The sequence below is a fragment of the Anopheles merus genome, chromosome 3L (genome assembly GCF_017562075.2).
Source record: "Anopheles merus strain MAF chromosome 3L, AmerM5.1, whole genome shotgun sequence".
NCBI classification, from domain to species: domain Eukaryota; kingdom Metazoa; phylum Arthropoda; class Insecta; order Diptera; family Culicidae; genus Anopheles; species Anopheles merus.
In genome coordinates, this window is record NC_054085.1 from 25,993,290 (window position 1) to 26,014,820 (window position 21,531).

At 47.8% G+C, this 21,531-nt stretch overlaps 1 protein-coding gene across 1 annotated transcript in view; it reads right to left on the minus strand.

Annotated features, from left to right (window-relative positions):
* LOC121598613 (serine-rich adhesin for platelets) overlaps window positions 1–20,159 on the minus strand; it is a 252,456-nt gene extending 232,297 nt beyond the window's left edge. Inside the window, exon 1 of the mRNA XM_041925694.1 lies at window positions 19,601–20,159. Within this exon, the coding sequence (XP_041781628.1) occupies window positions 19,601–19,789 (189 nt within the window). The 5' untranslated portion in view covers window positions 19,790–20,159. The remainder of the gene's footprint in view (window positions 1–19,600) is intronic.
* Window positions 20,160–21,531: the final 1,372 nt, after the last annotated feature.

Genomic DNA, 21,531 nt, shown 5'->3' on the forward strand with positions numbered 1-21,531 from the left:
GGAATGACACAACCAGACCTAGGACACCACCACCAGCGCCAGATATTGGGATCCAATTGAAAACGAAATCTTTTTCGAACCGTACCTTTACTGCAAACCCGGGGCATGAGCCTGGATCATGCCGCTGTCGTCTACAGGAAACGGACAGCACGGTTTATATTGCACCAGCTTCCACGCGGCAGCCAGTTTAACCCCGTGGCTAACCAAGCCACGACCCCGGTCGGGCAGGAAAGAAGTGGGAAACAATTGCGATTCTATTCACTCGGAAGAGAGCGCACACAAAAAAAAAATCGATCTAACTGGCAGCATGATCGTGGCGGACAGAAGCGCTTCACCAATAAACGCTTTGAATAACGATGAACAAAACGCGGTTTGAGGTTTGAAGCATCGCTTGAGCTGCTGTGCAAACACAAACGGCTTCCTCAGCCGAACAAGTTGGATTGAGGTTGTAATACGACTCTCCTATGAATTCAATTCAGCCACCATTCTAGAGCTCCAACTTGCAACCGGACCGGCATACCGGAGGTGGAAAAGCGGTGCATAATTAGTCACCTCAACACCTGCTCCACCTGGAATTCCACGGTGTAACCACCGGGCCCCGTCGGTAGCCTCAAAACGTTTCACTTTCATTCACCGTCGTCTACTTCCAAAACCGAATGGCTGCAAGTGGCATTTATAGGACAGAAGCAAAGCGACAACGAAACAACAATGTACCAAACGGCTGACTGTAGTAAAGGATAGAAAAGCCACACAAAGCCCACTACAATAAAACAAAGATGCTATCGAACGATTGCCACGAGTCCCAAACGAGTGTGTGTGTGTTAATGAGAATGAAAGAGCGCGTTCGCTACTTTAAATAAAATGCATTAAATGGACCACCCTCCAAAAGCTAATTTATGTGCGTCCTCCAATGGTTCACCGGATGCTTATTAGAATGCAAACGAAGCAGCAATCCATGGTCAAACTAAATAAAAGCTAGCCACCTGCTAGCGTGTGGCACAGTGGGTTGCCAGAAGTGAGGGTAAAAGTGAAAAGCTTCAGGCAAATTATTTATTGTGTTCTTTTGGAAATACTACCGGATTTTTGGGTTCTGTTTTTGTCGATTGTTTTATGTGACATTGCCGCAAGGAGACGATATGCAAATGGAGGCTATTCGCAAACGACATAACTAAATACACAATTAAAGCATCCGCGATTTTGTGTGCTACGATTTTTGTGGTTACCCTTGGTTTAGAATTTAAATTATTTAGAGGAAAGAATGCACATTACCAGAATTAGGGGAAAGTGTTCGGTGAAAGTGAAATTGTTTCACTTGTTGTGGTCAGATAAAAGCATACACAATCGGTAGCAAAAGCATTACCTGTAACGAGAGAAAAAAAAAGAAATAACGACATTAGTATTCAGAATGATTGCCGTAAAAACGATGTTAAAAGAAGCTTACATAAGTTACTTAATTTACATAATTGAATGAGCCAAATCAAATGAACTTTTTCTTTCATCTGTACCACCATACTAACAAGTAGCTTAACAACAGTAAATGGCGTTTGATACATTCAATTGCATACATTCTGGCGCATTCAAAGTCGCACACTATAGAAAATGCAATTTACAAGACAAAAAAAATGACTCCTGTTACTCCATCATTCAAGCCTTTATTGAGCAAGCATTTTGAAAACTCTACTCTACATAACCTACATTTCCGAGTAATGGCTTAAATTGCACGGTAGTCGCGGCAGCTTCGCCTATTAAGGTATTTGAGTGCTTGAGCAGATGCAAACTTTATTTCCATCCACAGAGCTTTATATGTGTTTTCATGTCGGATATTTTCACTGAAAACACACAACATTTCGCCGTTCGTTAACTGCATTTTCCCGGGTAACAGAATATCCTATCTGCTGTGTGTGGACGCAGGAGGAAAATTATCAAAAAGCACGCTGTTAGAGCGAACAAGGCCGAAAACCATGGCCCCCGGTAGCATGTGAAACATTTTTATTTCCCTCTTTTTTGTGTGCAGGTCACACCCCCGCGCGCACTGGTTTTCCCGCTCTAATCCCATTACGCGAGCCAGGGCGAATCGGATGAATGCAAACCATCCACTGTGTAGAGAAAAAGGGAACCATCACCAGCACAGGGAAATAAAAGGGCAAAAAACAACCATTCAAAAAAAAGGAAACAGCCACCGCCATCGATGTTTTCCCATGCAAAGCCACAACATAACATTCCAATGTACACATTTAAACAGACGCATACATAAACCTTTGGCGAGGAGGAGGAGGAGGAGGAGGGTGTGTGTGCGTGGGAGTGGAAAAAAGATAGAGATGTGAAAAGGTAACACACATCAATGTTACTCCAAATCTCTTGCCGGTTTTTTCGTTGCTGGGTTTGCCTTCTGGAAAATCCAATCCAAACCCCAGGCCATGGTCCCATGGTGATGGGTTTCCTTTGACCGGCGGCTGTGGTGGCAGGGAGCACGACCCCACGGCGCCACCACTCCGCTCGCCATCTTTGCGTCCAAAAATAAGCCAACCCAGAACGTACGCCTCCATGCACAAACAGACACACACACACAGACAGTTGCCACAAAAAGATCCGAAACTGTGCGAGGAAACGATGGAAAAGATCGCACAGCCCCGGCATGCAAAACCGTAGCATCTGCGCGCTCCCCGTCGGGCCCGTGTTACACGGACGCATCCTACACACACAAACACACACACACAGTAACGGTCGGAATTATTGCCATTGAACCGCAACAAATGAGATTATGTTCAATTTAATTTGTTGTTTTAAATTTGCTCTCTACTTTCGGGCCGGCATAGGTGTGGAGGAGAGGATGATTACATTAGGATGAGCTCCCCTTCCCCACACATTAGATTATTTCTCCTCCGCATCCTGGTCACGGCACCATGAACTTGCCTCAACAACAATAAGCAGTACACGCCGGAACGATGTACGCCATTTTTGCGCAAGTAGGATTAAAACGGTAAACCCTGCTTGTACGGCGTAACGGGTGAGAGAGTTTCCTCGGGGAATGTGTGTAATCTTTTCTCTCGACTTATCGTAGCTTTCATCATCGCTCCGCCACTACTTTTAAATGTACCCTTCGGGCGCCCCAAATATGCGGGGCCATTCGGAGGCGATATCAATTTTCAAACGCTTACAATCGCTAACACACATTGCGTCCACAGCTACGGTCGCCTGCTTTACAAAACGTTGCTGTGCACGTCGGAAGGATACCACCACCACCAACACATGATGGACGTACTGATCCCGACGTCTGTCCGTCCGACCCGGCGGAGCGACATAAAGCATTCCGCAACTTTAGTTCAATCGGAATAAACGTAATCTCCCAGCCACGTATGTCCAACGTGCATCGTTCTTTAGCAGCTCTGCCAGTGTTTCAAACTCAATTTAACACACACACAAAAACACACACACACAGATTTCCACACAGGGATTTGGAAAGCCGACCCACACTAAAGGCGACCCCAGTTTTGGTCCTTCGAACCGGATTTGATTTTCATTCATCCGATGAGAAGCGACGTGACCGAGCGGGCAGCACTCGGGAATGAATTCTTTTCGCATCGATTGAGCTGTGCGCGCCTTCCATCATCGTTGCACGGACATGCGAAAAAACACACACACACATGCATACTTGGCTTTTTGCACCCGTGCGACTTCCGCCGGCTTTCGGTACAAAGTTGTTCGGTTACATCGGAAGCCCTCCGACACTAGCCAGCTTCGTGTAATGCTTCAGATTTCATTAAAGGCTTACGCGCTGGCAACATTCCCAAACCCCGGTTTGAGAGTTGTGACCAAATGTACCAACAGTGACAGGTGAGCATTACGGATGCCTTTCCGTCCCGAAAGTTGTGTGACCTGCGATCTGCTAAATTCCCGCACGGGTTGGCACAAAACTCGGGCCCGTTGGGAGTTTCGAGCAAAAAATAAAAAAAAAACTCGAAACCCAGAGCGGAGTTTATCCATTTGCCAACGGGCTGGCCCGGTGGCAAATAGTGTGTAAGGTATTTCTGTGCGGTCGTCATCGTCACATTTTGCTGTGAAAAAACCCACCACCACTGCCCAAACCAGACATTTACATTTACGTGCAACTGTCACAACTGTGTAGCGCCGCACGATGGGTTTAAGTGGTCCATCCCATACCACTACTTCTGCATCTCTCTCTCAGCTTGGCAGCATGGTTTGTATGGAGAGACAGAGCACTTAATTAATTTGCCACGGCTGATGGACGATGTAGGTGAAGATTGTCTGGGCTTTATAGAGTTTTAGCAGATGGAGAGAGAGGGAGAGAAAAATACATTTTGCACACTGTATGAGGCGAAGCCGTTCGAGTTCATAGGTGCTACCAATACAACTATTGGTAGACATGGGAGTGCTGCTAAAGTGCTAAATATGCGTCCCCACAAACCATTTACATCTTCAGGAAAAAGGTAACGAAAGACTCAGTACAGAGAATTATAAACTAAGTGCATTTTAAATGCAAAAATACACAACTTCAAGTGTACGCTCCTTCCTTGCAAGGTCACCTCAGAAAATGCGCTCCAACAGATGCACTCGACTCAGACAAACAAGCAAGCGGCCAACAGAAAATCCTAGCGCATCCTTCTTTACGCCCACTTTCGTAGCGCATTGGTGCGGTGGTGAAGAAAGTGTTTGATTAAAAATTATGCAAACCCGTTCGCCCCGTTTGCAGTTGTGACAAAGGGCGGCAACATTGCGGAGGCACTGTTTGCACAGACAGTGAGAATGGAATTATTCGCCATACAAAACAATGACACCAACACTGGTAGCAAATGCGCCCGCAAGAAGTAGTTTCATAGCATCGCCATCATCATCATCACCGTAGGCAGCAACTTATCGCACTGTTCGGACGCTAAATGTTTGCCATCAGCTCTTGGAGCACTCACTCGAAGCGATATTCCATGTTACATGTATGACAAACACACGCGCGCACACACACACACAAGTGCACGAATAGCAAACACATGAACGACTAAAAACAAAAAAGAAGAAGCTACTATCCCACCCAGTACACACTACCTTACCGGCCAACGGTTAGAACGATAGGAAGGAAATGGGATTGAAAAATGATGCACTACACATAAAACAACCCCGAAGACGATACCCGCCACTGCTAGGACGGGGTAGGGGTAGGGTCATCACAACCAGGAAGGGATGTGTACACACACACACACACACACACACGCATTCCACAACACCCTTTCTTGCGCAACCACTCAATTCGTGCGGTTTTGTGACCCTTTTTGCGCTACCATTCAGCTCAAGCAACGGACCGAGGGGGTATCCTGGTCACGGCACCAGCAAGTCAGAGCAAGTGGATTACGAAACTACTGCATGAGTGAGAGATGATGAAGGTCCAGTGCCTGGGCCCTTTCTGCGTTCAAGTACATAGTTTTGCTCTTTACTCAATGATGGAATTGGTTCGGCTCAGGATACACACGCACACACATACACAAGCTTAAAGTGAACCCATTGGGACTGAATAAGGCGTAAAAAACGTTACAGAAACCTCGAATTCACTGTCCGCACCGGGAATGAAAGGCTGGATAGGAGATCTCTCGATTGGGATCCGATAAAACAAGGGCCACCCCGTACGTACGTGATGGAAACGAATTCCTCACTCAAACAGACACACTCTTCTCCAACCCAGTGGTTCTTGAATGTTTGGATAGAAAGGCCGCCATTCTTGCATAACCTCACGTTCGCCCCCAAGCCGGCGCCGCTTTTGCAAAAGTGCCACATTTAAGAATCGACTTAATTCACCTCACACAAAAGAGCTCAATCAGGACACGTCAGCGCTTGAGGCCGAGGACGAAAACCGAAGGTGCCAAACGGTAACGGTGATGTAATCGAAAGACAATGCACGTCAGATTCAATCTTGCCGATTGCTATTAAAGCATGATGGACTGAATGCAAAGCTGCTGCTGGCAGGGAAGTTTGAAGATGGTGCCAATCCAATATGCAACTGCTCGCCGAGTTGGTAAGCAACAGGGAACTATTTACCCAAGGAATTTGCAACCGTGGAGCATCGGCAAACAGACCGGGGCGCACTCTCGATACACCTTTGATCGATGGTGGTAGGGTTAGGGGGAGCAGGGATGCATCAAAATTGTTTAACGAGTAAACGAGTTTAGTGCGCGATTACTACTGATACGAACTAATACACCGAATAGGCAAACTTTTGCCAACAGTGAACTCTGCACGCAAACAATCATCGGGCGAAAGGGGTAAGTAAAAAAAAAACCCTATAAACAGAGCACCAAACGAACTAGGCAGGCTACACAGCAGTTTGCCCCAAATTGCAAGCAAACAATCAGCTAAACAATCGCACAACTGCTGATTATTAAGCATAATCGTAAGCTCATTGGGCGTACCCCATGCACCAACTCTCGCTCAGTGGTTGCGGGGCTCTATTTCTACCACTGCGCTCCCCCCATCGCTTCCACACAGGCCAGCGGCTTAGGGTGCGCTTTTGTTTGCCTTTAGAACACAGGCAGCAATATCGAACAACATCCCGCAAGGACCTAGCCCGCATTCATACCTTGACGATCGCTGCGGCTCCAATGCTTGACGCACCTTTTCGCGATAAACTCGCGAGCTTCATTACAATTTACACACTACAGAGCACACCGTCGAATGCGATGCCGCCTTTCCACTATTTATCAAATCCCATCCCAACGCCATCACGGTCTGCACCCCGTCCCCCATCGGGCTCAGTCGCGCTCATCAGTCAGGGCTTTGGGTTGTAGCGCCAGCTCACGTGGTGGCTCCCGCTGAATTTATTGCACTCCACTGCCGACTAACGATGTAAACTCAGCCACGCGCGGGCCCTGGGTATGTTGTGTTACCCAAGAATAGAGACGACGCGTCAGTTATCCTTTCGCGCTCGCACAGCTCACTCAACCAGTCAGTTGTTGTCGTCACTGTTTGCTGAGCAAATGGTCCCCTCTCCGCAGTCCCGTCAGCCCATCCGCATCTCTTCCGGTTTCGGGAGGATAGCAAACCTTTGGAAATTAACTCCACCCAAACCCTCCGCTTTAGAGCCCGTTTGGAGTTGTTTGCTTAATTAATTAAACCGAATCGAACACCGAACCTACCCCCCGGGTAGGTTCTCACCTTGTTAACCCAGAGCGCAAACCTCTGAAGGTGAGCCAAAGTAAGAGGAAGAGGAGAGGATATGATTTGCTTGCACGACCTAATTTCGTCGCGTCAAACACTGCGACACAGGATATTGTAGCCGTAGTATCCTTTCCTTTTTTTCACAAAAGCAATAAAAAACGGAACAAGATCTTCATTCCCCTGTGTGCCCCAGACATCATGTAAGCACAGCGCTTAATCAACACGGTTGATGAGCGCTATTAGACAGTTACAGCTACGAAAATTTCAATAAGAGGTCTTTTTAAGGCTTCACTCATTGAAAAGGCGAAAGGAGCGCGTGCTACGACATTTAAATGTTAATGAAATTTAGAAAGCACAATCATTAGCAGCTCCAAGTAGAGCGAAATGGGAAATGGGAACGTTCTACAAGCGCTTCCAGTACAACCTGCAGTAATTCAAGCTTTTACAATCAGATGACAATTGGATGTGCGTATCCTCATCTGGCGACGCGCGAATCAAGCCCGCGTGTGCCCGCTAACGATCCGACAAGTTCTTTAGCCGACGAAACTGGCAGATCATCGATTAAAAGGAGTCCCATCTCGTACCTGCTGCGCTAATTAGCAAAGGGAGTGGAAATTAATTGTTGCTGCTGCTGCTCCGTCTCGTCAGCGCTAAACCGATTAAGGTGTAACATGCTCAATTGCTGTCTGCTACTGGAACAAGCGCCACTCGAGAGCATAAGTAAGGGCGCGCCTTAGAACATGGGGAAGAAGTTCCTCATTGATACAGAACCAATTTATAGCGAGTGCTTTAACGAAGTTCTCCAGTTTCTTGCTCCAGGATTTTGCCCTCCCAAGCGTACACATTTCCAATTGCAGAATGTCCCATGAACATTTCTTTATCATTCGCAGGCTTGTACAGGGTAACGGGAAGAATCCCACCAAACCACTCGGAGGGTGGTGGTGTACGTTATGTGGCGAAACGGGCAAACTTTTAATTAAAAACTCTCACCTCCGGAAGGTGCTGCTCGCTTCGGTCAAGGAGTTGCTTGCTTTCTTTCCATTTCTTCCGAGCCCCCTGGCACTCTGGCTCGCAACACTTGTGCCACCACCAAAAACCGAACCGAGGGCGAAACGCTACCTCAGACAGGCACCGAATGGGCACAAAAACAAGCCCTGGAAACCATCAACTTTTCCACTTTCCCAATTGATTGTTCAATCGGGTCAATGGGAGAACAATCCCGAAGGAGAGATCTGCTCGGCAAAGTGAAACAATAAGAAATATTCTTAAGCACCGTTGCAGTCTTTCGTTGTTTCTATTTCCTCTTTTTTTGTTTTAGTTTTTTGTTCGTACGTCCACTTATACCGGCAGGTCCATCTTGATGCGAGAAGTACTCGGTTTTTAGATGAAAACTTTCTCTACGCCCGGCACGTTGAAACTATTTCCTTTCAGGGGTTTTTTTTATGTAGAAAAACCTGGTTTCTGTAGCTGACCGCATTTCCTGAATGCAATTTCCCGTGAAGTACAATTGAATTCTGGACGGACACAGCCACACACAAATGCAGGCAAGTATTCTCTATTTTGGAGAAACCGGAGAATGCTCTTTTACAATATTTTGTTAAGGGTTTTAAGATACTTCAAGAAACTGAAGTATTATTTTAATAAAAAAAAGGAATGAAACAAAGGAACTAGATCTAGAAGAACCAGAGCTGCAGAATCTTTATATTCAAAATGATACCAAAACAACCTCCCGAGCAGTTTCGAGCATCACCCCTGGTCGATGAAAAATGAATCTAAACGACGTGACGCATGTGTTTGATGTGCCCGAGAGCTATCAGTCCTTCCACACCGACTCGATGGCCAGCTCTTCCTTCGATCGAGTCGAATGTTATCCTACACACGCTTATACGAACATAAATCCAACCATTCCGAAAACGGAATGCCCTACGGACACTGTATGACACTCTCCGGAACATATGTCGAACTAATGGGGCAAGAGGGGGGGGGGAGCCCAGTGAGCAGCAGGAGCACACACACACACGCGATCTTCAGCGTCTGATCCGATAACGATGCTTCACTGCTGCTTCCAGAACCTACCCCAAAGCTGAATGTCTCCCTTGTTTCACTGCTGCATGCTCTGCATTATCGACCAAACGAAGATGTACGAGTGTCCGGAGAGCTCCCGACGGCGATGGGGCATCGGTGGTGCTGTTCCAAAAACACAACTGCGCCACTTGGCATGCCTTCTCGGATATGTCGAAAGATGGATTACGGGCTGTCGGGATCAGACATTTGCATTTGCTTCCCTGCTACGAGGGGCGCCGCTGGAGGAGGTTTTTTTTTGCCCCCGTTTCCCTTTATATGTCTTTTGCCGCCTCCTCTTCCCAACAGCAACCCGGAAGTGGAGTCGAATTGTGTGCACTGATTTAAGACCCACCTCCACGCACGTTGGCAAGGCAGCACAAATGCTTGGCTACGGGTTCCTTTGCTCTGCTCAACGGGCACAAAACGCTTCCCTAAAACCAACAACCAATCGTTCGTCCGGGCCCAGAGCCTATATCTCTGCCCGAGAATCAATACCCACGGCCAACGGACCAACCAACGACCAAGGAGGTTGGTCAGCCGTAGGGGTTTGATGAAGTTTTGCACACGCTGGAACTGGTGCTGGCGCTGGAACAAGTGCGTTAAGGGCATCCGGTGGGGGCCAAGGGCTGGCGGGTTCGGTGGAGTTCGGCAACACATTTCACACCTTTTGCTCTCTACCTTTCCGGAGAACGGGGACGGGTGAAGTTATGGATTTGGCAATTGTGAAACATGGCTAATCTGTTCAATCTGTTTTCTGTTCGGAAATTTATAGATACGAGCACAAGATTAATTGATGAGGTGCTGTGGGAAAACCTCCACACGTTTTTAAACACACCCACCGCCACCGTATCCCGGGCTCGGCACACCTTTGGCAGCGCCGGGGCTGCAAGGATACTGTGTGTGTGCATTCACTGGTTCATGTGTATGTGTTTGGATTGAAGAAGCTCCAGGAAAAACAGATCCCAACCCAAAAGCAGCACAGAGCGATGCTTTCGAGGCAAGACGGTTGAGCGACATTGGAGGGCGGCACACACGGACGGTTAGATAAATTTCCTAAGATACTGCCAACCGGTGCACTGACCAACTGGAGCGTAAAAGCAATAGCAGCCTGCTACCTACGAACCGAAAGTACACACAAAAAAAAAACCGTATCACACCATCCTTTCGACACCGTTTGTGTTGGACGCTGGAGCAAACCGTAGGTACGAAACGAATGACCCATCTTTACGCGTCGTCGTGTGTCCTAAGGGAGCTTCTCCGGTGCTTATCGCACGGTTCAAATGAGGATTTCCCCAAGTGTTGAGGGTAGCCCGATCTGATAAAGCATTAGGGTCAACAACAATCGAAGGAAGTTTTTTGTGAGTGTGTGTGTGACATCCGAACGACAGAGCAAAAGGGCCGATTTTAAATTTTGCTGATACGGCGTTGTGCTTGCCGTAACGAGGCGCATATCTTCATTTTCGGCTCGCTGAAGGTGAAACATTGTATGCGACACAGGCGCCCGAAATTCTACAGAACTTGGCAGCAAACGGTGCCAGAATCGATTGCTTGCCGCCGTGATACAATCTTTCCATTGCTTGCTAAAGCTCCATTATGTTTTTTGGCGCCTTAGGAAGCATCGGCTCGATCGGCTGTGTGGGTGGTTTATAATTTAAGAAAATAATGAGCTTTGCTGCCTCCGAAGTTGCCTCTTCAAAGTCCATACGCACGACGCAGCACAAAAAACGTTCAAGGAATACTATTTTAGCATTTGCTTAGAATTCTCCAACATCCATGGCCATGGCCAAGTGTATAATATGTTCGTATTGGCATACGCGGCAAAGAACGCGAAAGAAATCCACTCCATCAAACAAATTTGTGTACCTTTGCCGCGTTCGATAAACAATAGTTCATTCAGCTGTTTCGCTAAATCGAACACCTACGCGTCTCGGTTAACGACTCTTCAAGATGTTAATCCCCCAGTCTGGGCGATGGGCGAACACTTTGTGGAGGTAGAGTAACGCGATGCCACTACCCGATAAAGTGTTTAATGGCGTCATTAATGGACATCCCCAAAAACGTCTCATCCCAAAAGCCGTGCGTTTGGGCGCACACCTCTTCGTGAAAATGAAATTTATTCATAAAGACCACGGGTTGCTTCGAACAAAAACATCACAACTTCAAGTGAGAGGCGTTGATGAGCCAAAGCCAAACCGCCGTGCTGAATGTTGTTCTTGCGTGTGTACCCCCATTTGTGGGATAACGATACACTAAAAGAATCATAAAAAAAGAACCTCCTTTAAAGCCCAAACGCACGGTGAGCGCGATCACATCGTCGACATTGATCCAGATTCGCTCGAGTGAATCCCGGCCAACTGCGCATTCTCGCCATCTTCCGCCGGCGGTTAACGGCGCGTGGGATGACCCGATCCGCTCGCTGACGGACCGATGACTAACATTGGACCAATAAATTAGCAGCTCGCGGGGAGGAGAGCGATCACCGCACGGCAAAACCGCAATAATTGTGTACGAGCGCCGCCGAACTGTTCGCTTTTGCAAACATGACGCAATGTCGGAGAGGAAGCCACCACACGGTCACGCTTGGCTGGTGTCTAACGCAAGCCTGCGGATCACGTGGAACTGTCATCAACAAAGGTCGTGTGCAACAGTCGTACGCGGGGAGGAGCATCAGGCACAAGCGAGCGGCAGTGAACGAGAGCCACATCTAATCGTTATGTTTACCAAACGCACGAGACTGCAATCACATGTGCGTTCTTTTGATGTTGGAAGACGCTGGCAGGTACTTCACCGGAACGGGGCTGTCTTGCAAGCAGCCGCGGGTAAGGCACACCGGAAAAAAAGAACATTGCCGGGTGTGTACAGACGGCAATTAAACTTCCACCCGGTCCGGTATTGCGCCTACCGAAAACCCACTGCTCCCAATTAAGTCCCACACCAGTGATTAATGATGTTATGTGTGATGTAATTATCAAACACAGGCGGCCCCCAGCACAGCTGTGCTGCTGCGCTGTATGTGGGGGATGGTTAATGAAGTTAGCGGCGACTGTTAACGGCAACGATTAAATAAAGATTTGATGGATAAGAGCTGGAGGTGTAAGAGAGTGAAGAACCTCTGTGTGATTATCATTCCACCACTTTTACGCTGGCTGTGTGCTCGGAGGTCAAACGATTAAAAAACTATCACAGCATTTGATTGAACATCTTAATTAATTTTAATGATCTTACCATGTTTATCGCATTCCGCATAAATTCCTGCTGATAATAGAGTTGCATCGATAGCATTTGATGTTTGTACATGTCAAGATATCGACATTGGAAGCAAGCAAAAAAAAAAAAATAGCAATGCCTGAATGTTCCAATGGGTAATGAATTTCCGGAACTGCTCATCATACACTCAACATGCCATCATTGTCCATCATCTATATCCCCGTGGCAATCCCAAGTCCGAACGTCCAGTAATGCGATCCAACCGCCCACTGCAACGATGTACTACCGGCCCACGGACGGTGGAGAAATCACTTGTAACCCAAGAACAAACGCCCATCACCGGGAGACGATGCTGTCACACTTCATCCACTGTCTGCCGCTTTGGTGGAAATGAACGTCACCGTCAACGGCCTGACGATGACGGGTTCGCGTCACACAAAAAACCGTTTCTCCTCCGTGTTCAGCGTTCCCGGGAGTTCTTAGGGCAAAGCAGGGCACAGAACAGAGGCAAACGTGTAATGAAATGCGAGGGATACGGTGCAAAAGTTCCACAAGAGATTCGAACCGTTGCAGCCAGCAAAATGAAACTAATCAATTGACCATAACGGGTTATGGGGACTGGGAGCGGAATTGCAAGAACGGTACAACAAAAAACCTCAGCTTCGTCGTATTTCATCTCCTATGATGGACGTTTTTCCGTCCCCTTTCTACGTGATACTGAGACAACGAAACACGATGTGCCAAAAAAATCCCATTTTCCAAATATCTCACACAAAAAAACGGCATTCGGCGTCATGGAGGAAAACGGTCACAGGATCAGACGGGAAATGCTCGCCCGTCCTGACAGCTGCCAGAAGCTGCCCACACAGGCTTTGATGTGGTTGCAACCTTGATTCCCGAACGGAAACACAATAGACGGAACACAACGTGACCGGGAGGCGATGGGTGTCTTTTCCCCGTTGACTTTTTGCCTTCGTGAAGTGGTGTGACTGCACCATGCCATGAAAAGCAGATGCAGTGAGATGTAACAAACGTACCGAGGCTACGTTTGAAGTGTGTGATTTCCACGTGGGATGAATTAAAGGATTTTTTTTGCTAGAATCTTTCACTGGTTTTTTTGAGCATACATCCATGTTTGGGTCTTTGATTTATGTAAAAAAAATTAATATCAAGAAACTTAAATCGTTTGACTTCTTTAAGAGCGCCTGAAAGTATGCAATCGCAACACAAATCGACCGTTTTAAGTCATTTTAGCTATTTGCATGGTTCCTGTGGTACTTTTTAGCCGAAAAAACGTACCAAGAGTGCTGCTCTTCCTCTTTAAAACAGTAAACGTCAAGCCTGAAAACCAATCGGCAAACCTTAAAGTTCACCACTCACACCACCCACAAGGAGGTCTCCCCAAAGGCATCTGTCGCGCTTCGGTAGCGTCCACAAACGCGCATTTTGATGCGCGCAAACTTTTCCTATCGCGCTCCCGCTAGCGCGCGTTGCGATAAACAACAAGCCAACAATGTATAGAGAAGCAGAAGAAGCAGAAAAAAAAACAAGCAACGAGATCTTGCAAGCTACAAATGTCATAATTCATAATGGCACACCGGGTGTAAGAAGGTACACAATCCCCTTGTCTACCTGTCCCCAGCCCGGGCGTGCCGGCTGCAAAAATGGCTGAGATGTTACCACTTACACCTGGGAAAACGGTTCACGGAAATCGCAGCTCTCGGCTCTCGGAGCGTGCGAGCGGATGATAAAACTCGCCGTCGAAAATGACCCGCTCCATCCCCAGCAGCCACGAGCCGAGCGTTGGAAGGGAACGAGCAAGTTAGAGATACCCGGGAGCAAAATGTTTCGCGAGACGCACAAGTGTCAGCCTCCTTACGGAAAACTCATTCTAGCGGGCGCGTAGGACAGTGACAAAAAAAAAACGAAGCACAACAGCCTTCCCGACGACACACAACACAACATCCAACAAACCCCGCGGGCAGCATGTAGATATGCTTCTTTGTCTCCCTTATCCAACTATCTTGAGTGCGAGGCCCGTGTCCCGCTGTACTTGCTCTTTTCCCGGGCCATGCTTTTCCTCACTCCCGGCGAGTCAACTGGAGCTCGAACATCGTACACCGGCTGTGGTCGGTTTTGGAGAAAAAGAGGAGGACGAAAAAAAACCAGCATCTTCCGGAAGCCCGTTGCCAACCACCGTCAAAATGTCCCTTTACCGTACAACCCGGGCGGGCGACATTTCGTTTCAAGCGCCTTCGTCCTCCCAAAAACCGTCCCAATGAATAGCAGAGAATTTCCGGTTCCGGACAACCTCAACACACACACACCGGGAAGAAGCGAGAGAGAGAAAGAGAGAGAGAGAGAGAGAGTGAGAAAGATACAGGTATTGCAGGGCGCCTCGATGAGCGCAGGCAACGCATACCTACTCCTCCCGTGTTGGTGGTGCTATGATGGGAGTTTGTGTTTCGCAGCGACAGATAGAATCGTACACAAGCATCTCTCCGCTGTGTTGTGCGCATCCGGCACCTATCCTTCCACTTCACGATCGTATGTGGTGAATGTGTGTGTGTGTGTGTGTGTGCGAAAGCATGAGTGACATTATCCTGAAGGTCTTGTTCCTCCATTCCCGCAGCTTGTCCCCGTCACACACTCGCGTACGTTTCGCACTCGTTTGTCGCGTCAAAAGGGCGGAAAAATGTGAAAAAGCGCCAGTGGTTTATGTTTTGATAGCATGAGCCTCCCCCTTCCCCACACTCGCACACCCCATTCTAAAGGAGCGGAAGGAGTAGGAGGGACAAAACACCCATGTGCCGTGTCAAAATGGCATAAACGAGGCCCCATCCACCAGCGGGAAGGCTCTGTACTGTTGAGACGGCAAAGCAGAGGCGGGAGTGAGAAAAATGGTATTAAAACTCTTAACAGGGTTTTCTTTTGCATCCTTTCCCGGGCACACAGCGCAAGCAGGACCCCTTGACCCTGGCATGGGAGGAGTGCTGCTTCGCCCGCTTTTTATTATCCGTGATTTTTGCCCTTTTTCCCACTGGCTTCCCAACTACCCAAGTGCTCCAAAACACCCTTCCGATTGAAACGGGGGGGGGGGGGGGGAGGCGCACAAGCAGGAGCGGTCCCGGGGCTTGTTATTATTATTTATAACCTTAGGCTTTCCACCTTTACCTGAATGAGCCTCACACGCCACCACGGCATCACAGCTCTGGCCCCGCGCAAGGGAAGGCGACTGGAATTCATGCTCACTCATTTATGCTGCTAGACAAGCTGGAGGAGGAGATGGAGAAGGTTGCAAAACGGAGCGACGCTCCGGGGAAGCCCCGAGAACAAGGAAAAGCGCTTTTCCCCGTTTTGCCCTGTGCTTTCGCGCTTCGTGCTGCAAATCCCCGTGGGGATGAGGTACAATGGAAAGAAAAAAAAGCCAAACAACTCAGGAAACTGACAGGAAATTCTTGACGTTGTAATTGCGAAACAAAGCCTCGAAACAAGCGGCTGCCTTGGAGGCTACAATGGGTGTTGGTGTGTGTGGGTGCTGGTGAGTGTCGGAAAATGGTTACTTTTCACACCCGGAAGTGACCTCGACGGGGTGGTGGTGTGGCGCCAGCCAGCCCCAATGCTCGACCGCGGGCTGGTGTCTTTTTACCATTATCATCCCGATTCGTGACGGAGGCTGGGGCTTGGAGGCTTGTTGGGGAAGGATAAAAAATACAGTATGCTGCTGCCACACTCAGGTGCTTCACTCAGGTGGGTGTATGATTTAATGATATTGCCTGCTCGCTAGCAGCCTTTCCGAGTCGAGCGTCAAGATTCACTCGTTTGAAGACGTTTATGTTGAGATGCAGCAAATGAAGGGCGCTCAACTTCAAGAGACACTTTTGCAAGAGGAAAATTAAGAGGATTTAAAGAAGGAATATGAAAAAGCTAAACATATTTAATGTAAAAGGTTAAGTCATACGTAACACAAAAGATGTATAACAAAAGCGTGAATTCAACAAATATATTATGAAAAAGTAAAATAAGGGAAAATAACAATAAAAATGATGAGGAGCACAAAAGGACTAGAACACAAACAATAAAATGTAATTGTTGCATCCTTTGTCGATTATTGACAAGAAAGCATACAGTAATGATGAAAAGATAATTATAAGAAACACAATTTATACATCAAAAAACAACAAAAAACATAAAACAAAATAAAATAAAAATAAAAAAAAATTAAAAACAAAATAGTCAACAACTAAGAGAGCATGTACGCATAAAGTATCCGTAAAATGTCAATTCCAAAGACATGGATCCGTGAAATAGCACGAAAACACCACTCAATCAATCACAAAACCACGCACCATGGATTACTTGGAGTGGAAAATCTGAGCCACTCAGAATTGTGCTGCAAAACCAAAACCATCGACGGTAGTCGAAATCACTTATCAATTATGCGACCCGGTGGCTGCTTCTGCCAACTGCAAGATGAAAGCAATGGATTAAAACTATGGAACAACGATCGCAAGCTCAAAAAAAAAAATCCTTTAAGCATATTGTGTAAGTGCATGACCCGAAGTGTTCATAACCCGGGGTCGAGGGCGATCCAGCATAACCGTAACCTGCTACACTTGACTCACACACACACACACACACACACACACACAGGAATGATTTTCCACCACCGTCGTCGGTTGTGTGTTTGTACTTTCGCTCTGCTCGATTTCACTTGTTTTTTCTCGCGCACCGGAAGCGCACGCGTTTGATCCCCCTGCAGTTCCGCGTGTGTTCCCTGTTTTCTGAGCGGGAAATATCAACTCAACCGGGCGTGCTGTACACTGCTGCACGGCTCGATGCCGAGAACGATGCCATCGTAACGATCCTCCGCATGCCTTTCCAAATGACATTCACTTTCCAATTGCAGCGCACCCAGGGCGGCAGCAGCCTGGCGCCAAACTTGTTCGCGTCATACACACACACGTACACAACCACACAACACACGAGGAGCAAAGCAACGCACAACGCAATCCTTTTAATACATCCCCCACGAGAGGATTGGTGACGAGGGTTCGGTTCGAGAAGGTTGGATTTTTCGGTTTTAATTCCTCACACATACACATACGTCGCGGGGACCATGTCATGCTTTTCGTCGAGCGTATCGGTGTGGAAAACATTGCCTCCAAACCCCACCCCCCGTCCCCCGTCCCCGCAAACCCAGGAAAATGCGTGGTGTGTGCTGAAATATTCACACACACCCCAGCTACCAGGAGCGCACACCTCCATCAGCATATGTAGGGACGTGTGTTTCATCGTACACCAATACGATCACAGGAATGTCCGGAAGTGGGACACCAACCGGAACATAAAACACACACGCACAAACACACACACACACGACCGAAATGCCAAACACATGCAAGGATATGGCTGCGGAGGAAAGGCTTCCCCCCAGCACGCCAAGCAGTGTGTGAGGAGGTCATGACTGACAGGATTCCGCTTCCATCGCTGGTGCATGCCGAAAACAGCACCTCCAACAGACACCAAGCACACACACACATGCACACACAAAACATGCCTCAAATTCAAATCGGAAGTCGGATCCATTTCCAAACCGTGAGCTGCCGTGTTTCGCGCCCGCCACTGGTTGGTTAGCGTGATGGTATTGATTTTTTAGCAGTTCGAGCTGTTTTAGGAATTCACCGTGCCCGGGAAGGGTAGTCGGCGGGTACAGCCAATCGATTGACAAGCAGCTTTTCCCGTGGGTGGGCAAAGAGGAGAGCATGATTAAATTTATCCCAAAAAACGGTTATTGAATTGGAGAGCCGATGATGCTTCCGGCACGCGGAATCACAAAGTGGAGCTCACTGCCGTCGCTTTCCCGCGCTGACCGAGTTACTCGACGGTAACCTGACCTGCCTTGTACCGGGAGTAACGAATGTAGGGGATTGTGAGGAGAAGAGAGTCCGTCAGGCAGAATGTCGGAAATGAATGGAAGCGTTCTGCAAACACACATAAAACAGGGTGAATGGTTTTTTTTTTCGCCTGGAATATTATTTTTAGCCACTCTTGGCGTCATCCAGCACGCCTGGACCATTGCATTTTCCACAGAGTACGCTGTCGGCAGTGACTGCAGAGGAGCATCACGCTCGCACAACACATCCTTTGCTCATTTCGCGCTCTAATTAACTCCTGCACTCGCGCCCCAACATGATAAAGCGGAATCTGTTTTACTTAATGGGAAAGCAGACAGAGCAAACAAAATTTGCCCCTGCCTAACTGGCGCAATTCCCGCAGCATCGCGGTGCGGGCAACAGCGAATGGCAACTCAATTAGTGCACGTGTTGTACCACCTCGCCAAACACGAAGCCTGGGTCTTTTCTGGCAAGATCTGTCTCCAGAGCAGCCAGCCACCAATCGTCTCCAAACTCATCGTCCTCTGTATGAAGTTGCCCCAACGAATGAAAACATTCGTAATTGTTTAATCAATATTTGGGACAGCAAAAAAAAAACACATGTGCCCAAAAACTATGCCCAAACATTCCGGAACATTCGGAGTCTCGTGACATCGAGAAGCTTTCACACTAACGCTGCTTCCACTAATATCTCCGGCACTCACGAAAAGGTTCCCATGTCAGGGCGGGGGTTAAGATAAGTTTTTTGCAACCCCTCACACTACCTTTGGACACATTCCGTAACATGTGCTTGCTCCTAATTTTGGAATTATTATAATGCGAAAACTTTATCGCCAACCCCTTTTTTGTGGCAACCGACACTGGGACGCTGCTAGGCTGGCATGTTCTGAAATGGACTCCAGGAAAGGCGCGTCCTATTATCCCGACATGAGCTCCGGAACATATTGGATAGTTTAATTCACACAGGAACATAACGAACCTTCTGGAATGGGTTTTTTTTTGCAGAACTACCAGGAAGATACCAGTCAGGCTACTGTTACCTACACGGCCCCGCCTGCTGCCTGGAGCTTGGTATCATGGAGACTTCAGCTTGGAGTTGGTCTAAAAACTGTCCCGATTTTCGGGAATAGGGACAGATCACCATGAAGCGAACATCCTTTGAATGTGTGACTTCACAGCACGCAGAGGACCCTAGAGTTCTACACCCTCTCACAGGTTGTAAGGATTAAAGGATTACGGGAGCAAAAATCTGTGCGAATTTCGAGCACACCTACCTTAATACTGTCGTAGCACGCGGTCACGCGTCCGTTTTGAACTTCGACGTTTGCCGGCGGATGTGCGAACTTGCACTCGGTGTCCGGGCGGGAACATTTGTTGCGCTGGTACTCCCGGCATACCTCCAGCTGCAGCCAGCGCGAATCCTTGCCGTTCAGTAGGTTGGTCATGTTTACCATAGCGGCCATAGCGGGCGGCGCTTGGGCAAGATGTGAAATGTGTGTGTTGCCTTTGATGATCTCGCTCAACCACTCGTTTCCTCTCTCACACACACGCGCACGTGGAGGGACGGTTTTGTCTACCGGAGAGAAGGAGTTGGGATTGGAGAGCTACAGCTAGGCTGACTAATGCGGCGCTGATTAGCTGGATGGCGGGTACGGGGACTCAGTTGTCTCGAGTACACCGACTATGTATCACAAACGAATTCACACCGCTTCTTCTACTTCTTCTTCTTTACTAGATGCACACGTACACACACATACACTCGTCCACAGGTCGTAGAATGGAAGGGAAGGAAACCCTGTTTGTATTCTTCTTACATACACACGCCAAGATACTGCAGTAGACTTTTCACTGCAAATCACTCTGCCTCACAGACACTGCCGGTAAGACTGCACACACACAGGAAGGACACACACACAAACACTTGTGACGTATTGTACCACTACTAACTTCCTCCTTTTGAACGGATTGAACTTTTTTTTTGCCTCGAAGCAAACACTAGAAGAACATGGAACACTTTCTGCAGGATGTTAGGCTTTACTTCCTCAACAACACGGCACGGCGTATGTCCCCAATCTTTCCAATGAAATTGGAGGGGGGGGGGTTTCGATGAATGACACTCTCACTGACACTCTCACTCTTTCTCTCTGGCAAGCTGACTAGTGTGGCTTGGGCGCAGCTGAAGCGTTAAAGCAAGCTGGACTGTTTCGAGGATAATGTTGGGGAGAGCTTGTTTTTGAGGTGTGGAACTGCAACAGCGGCACAGCAGCTTACGACGAGCGCGCACAGAAGGACATCTAGCAGGCAAGTGCGTAAGAGGGATGGCTCAATGCGTGTGTCTGTGTAAGGATGGAAGAGAGTGTTTATGTCTGGGATTTTGTATGTATTGGAGGTGTGGGTGTGTGCGGTTGTGGACAACAGAAACAGACAGATAGAATTGTAGAAAGGATGCGGAAAAGCAGCAACCTTGGCAAAGCTGTTCAAGGGCGCAGGGAAATCGGGACGGCGAATGCTCTTTTTTTTCTAAAACACACGCACACACAGAGGACACAAACACTGGCGTGATGGACACTAGATGTTTGCGATCGTTACTGCCTGCAAGAAAAACGAAGAAAAAGAAGAAGAGTTAGTATAAAACACAATTAGGGGGAATAATGTCTATCGATACCAGAAGAAACGTGGCGATGTAGGGGGAGCTGCCGCATAAACGTATCTCTATCCAGCCCCATGCCCCATACATGCCATTGTAAAGTCAATTCCTCGAACTCGAAGTGCAATAAAATTATTTTACAACAAACACAGTTAACGACACGCCAGAGCCCAGGGCGCAAATACGCGGGCAATAAAGCAACGCAAAGGCCCTTCAAATTTTGGATATTCAAAGCCCATATCGTCCACAGACGAACGAAGAACACATCCTAGAACGTACTACACACATAAATACCTACAACATCCACACACCAAACAAAAAAACAACGACAACAACGTGTCCTGAAAATAATAAAGCGATTCAGATCGCTTCAGCAGTTGCGACAAGCAGCAATCGTCATAAATAATAAAAAAGCGTCATTTTAGCATGATCGTAAAATCCAGAGCCTCGTCGTGGCGCTTACAGATGCTCCGGAATGGGGAATGAATATGGAATTATGAGCCTGCAGACACATACGCCTCCCCGCGCCCTTACGGCACAACGATGTCTAAGTTTTCG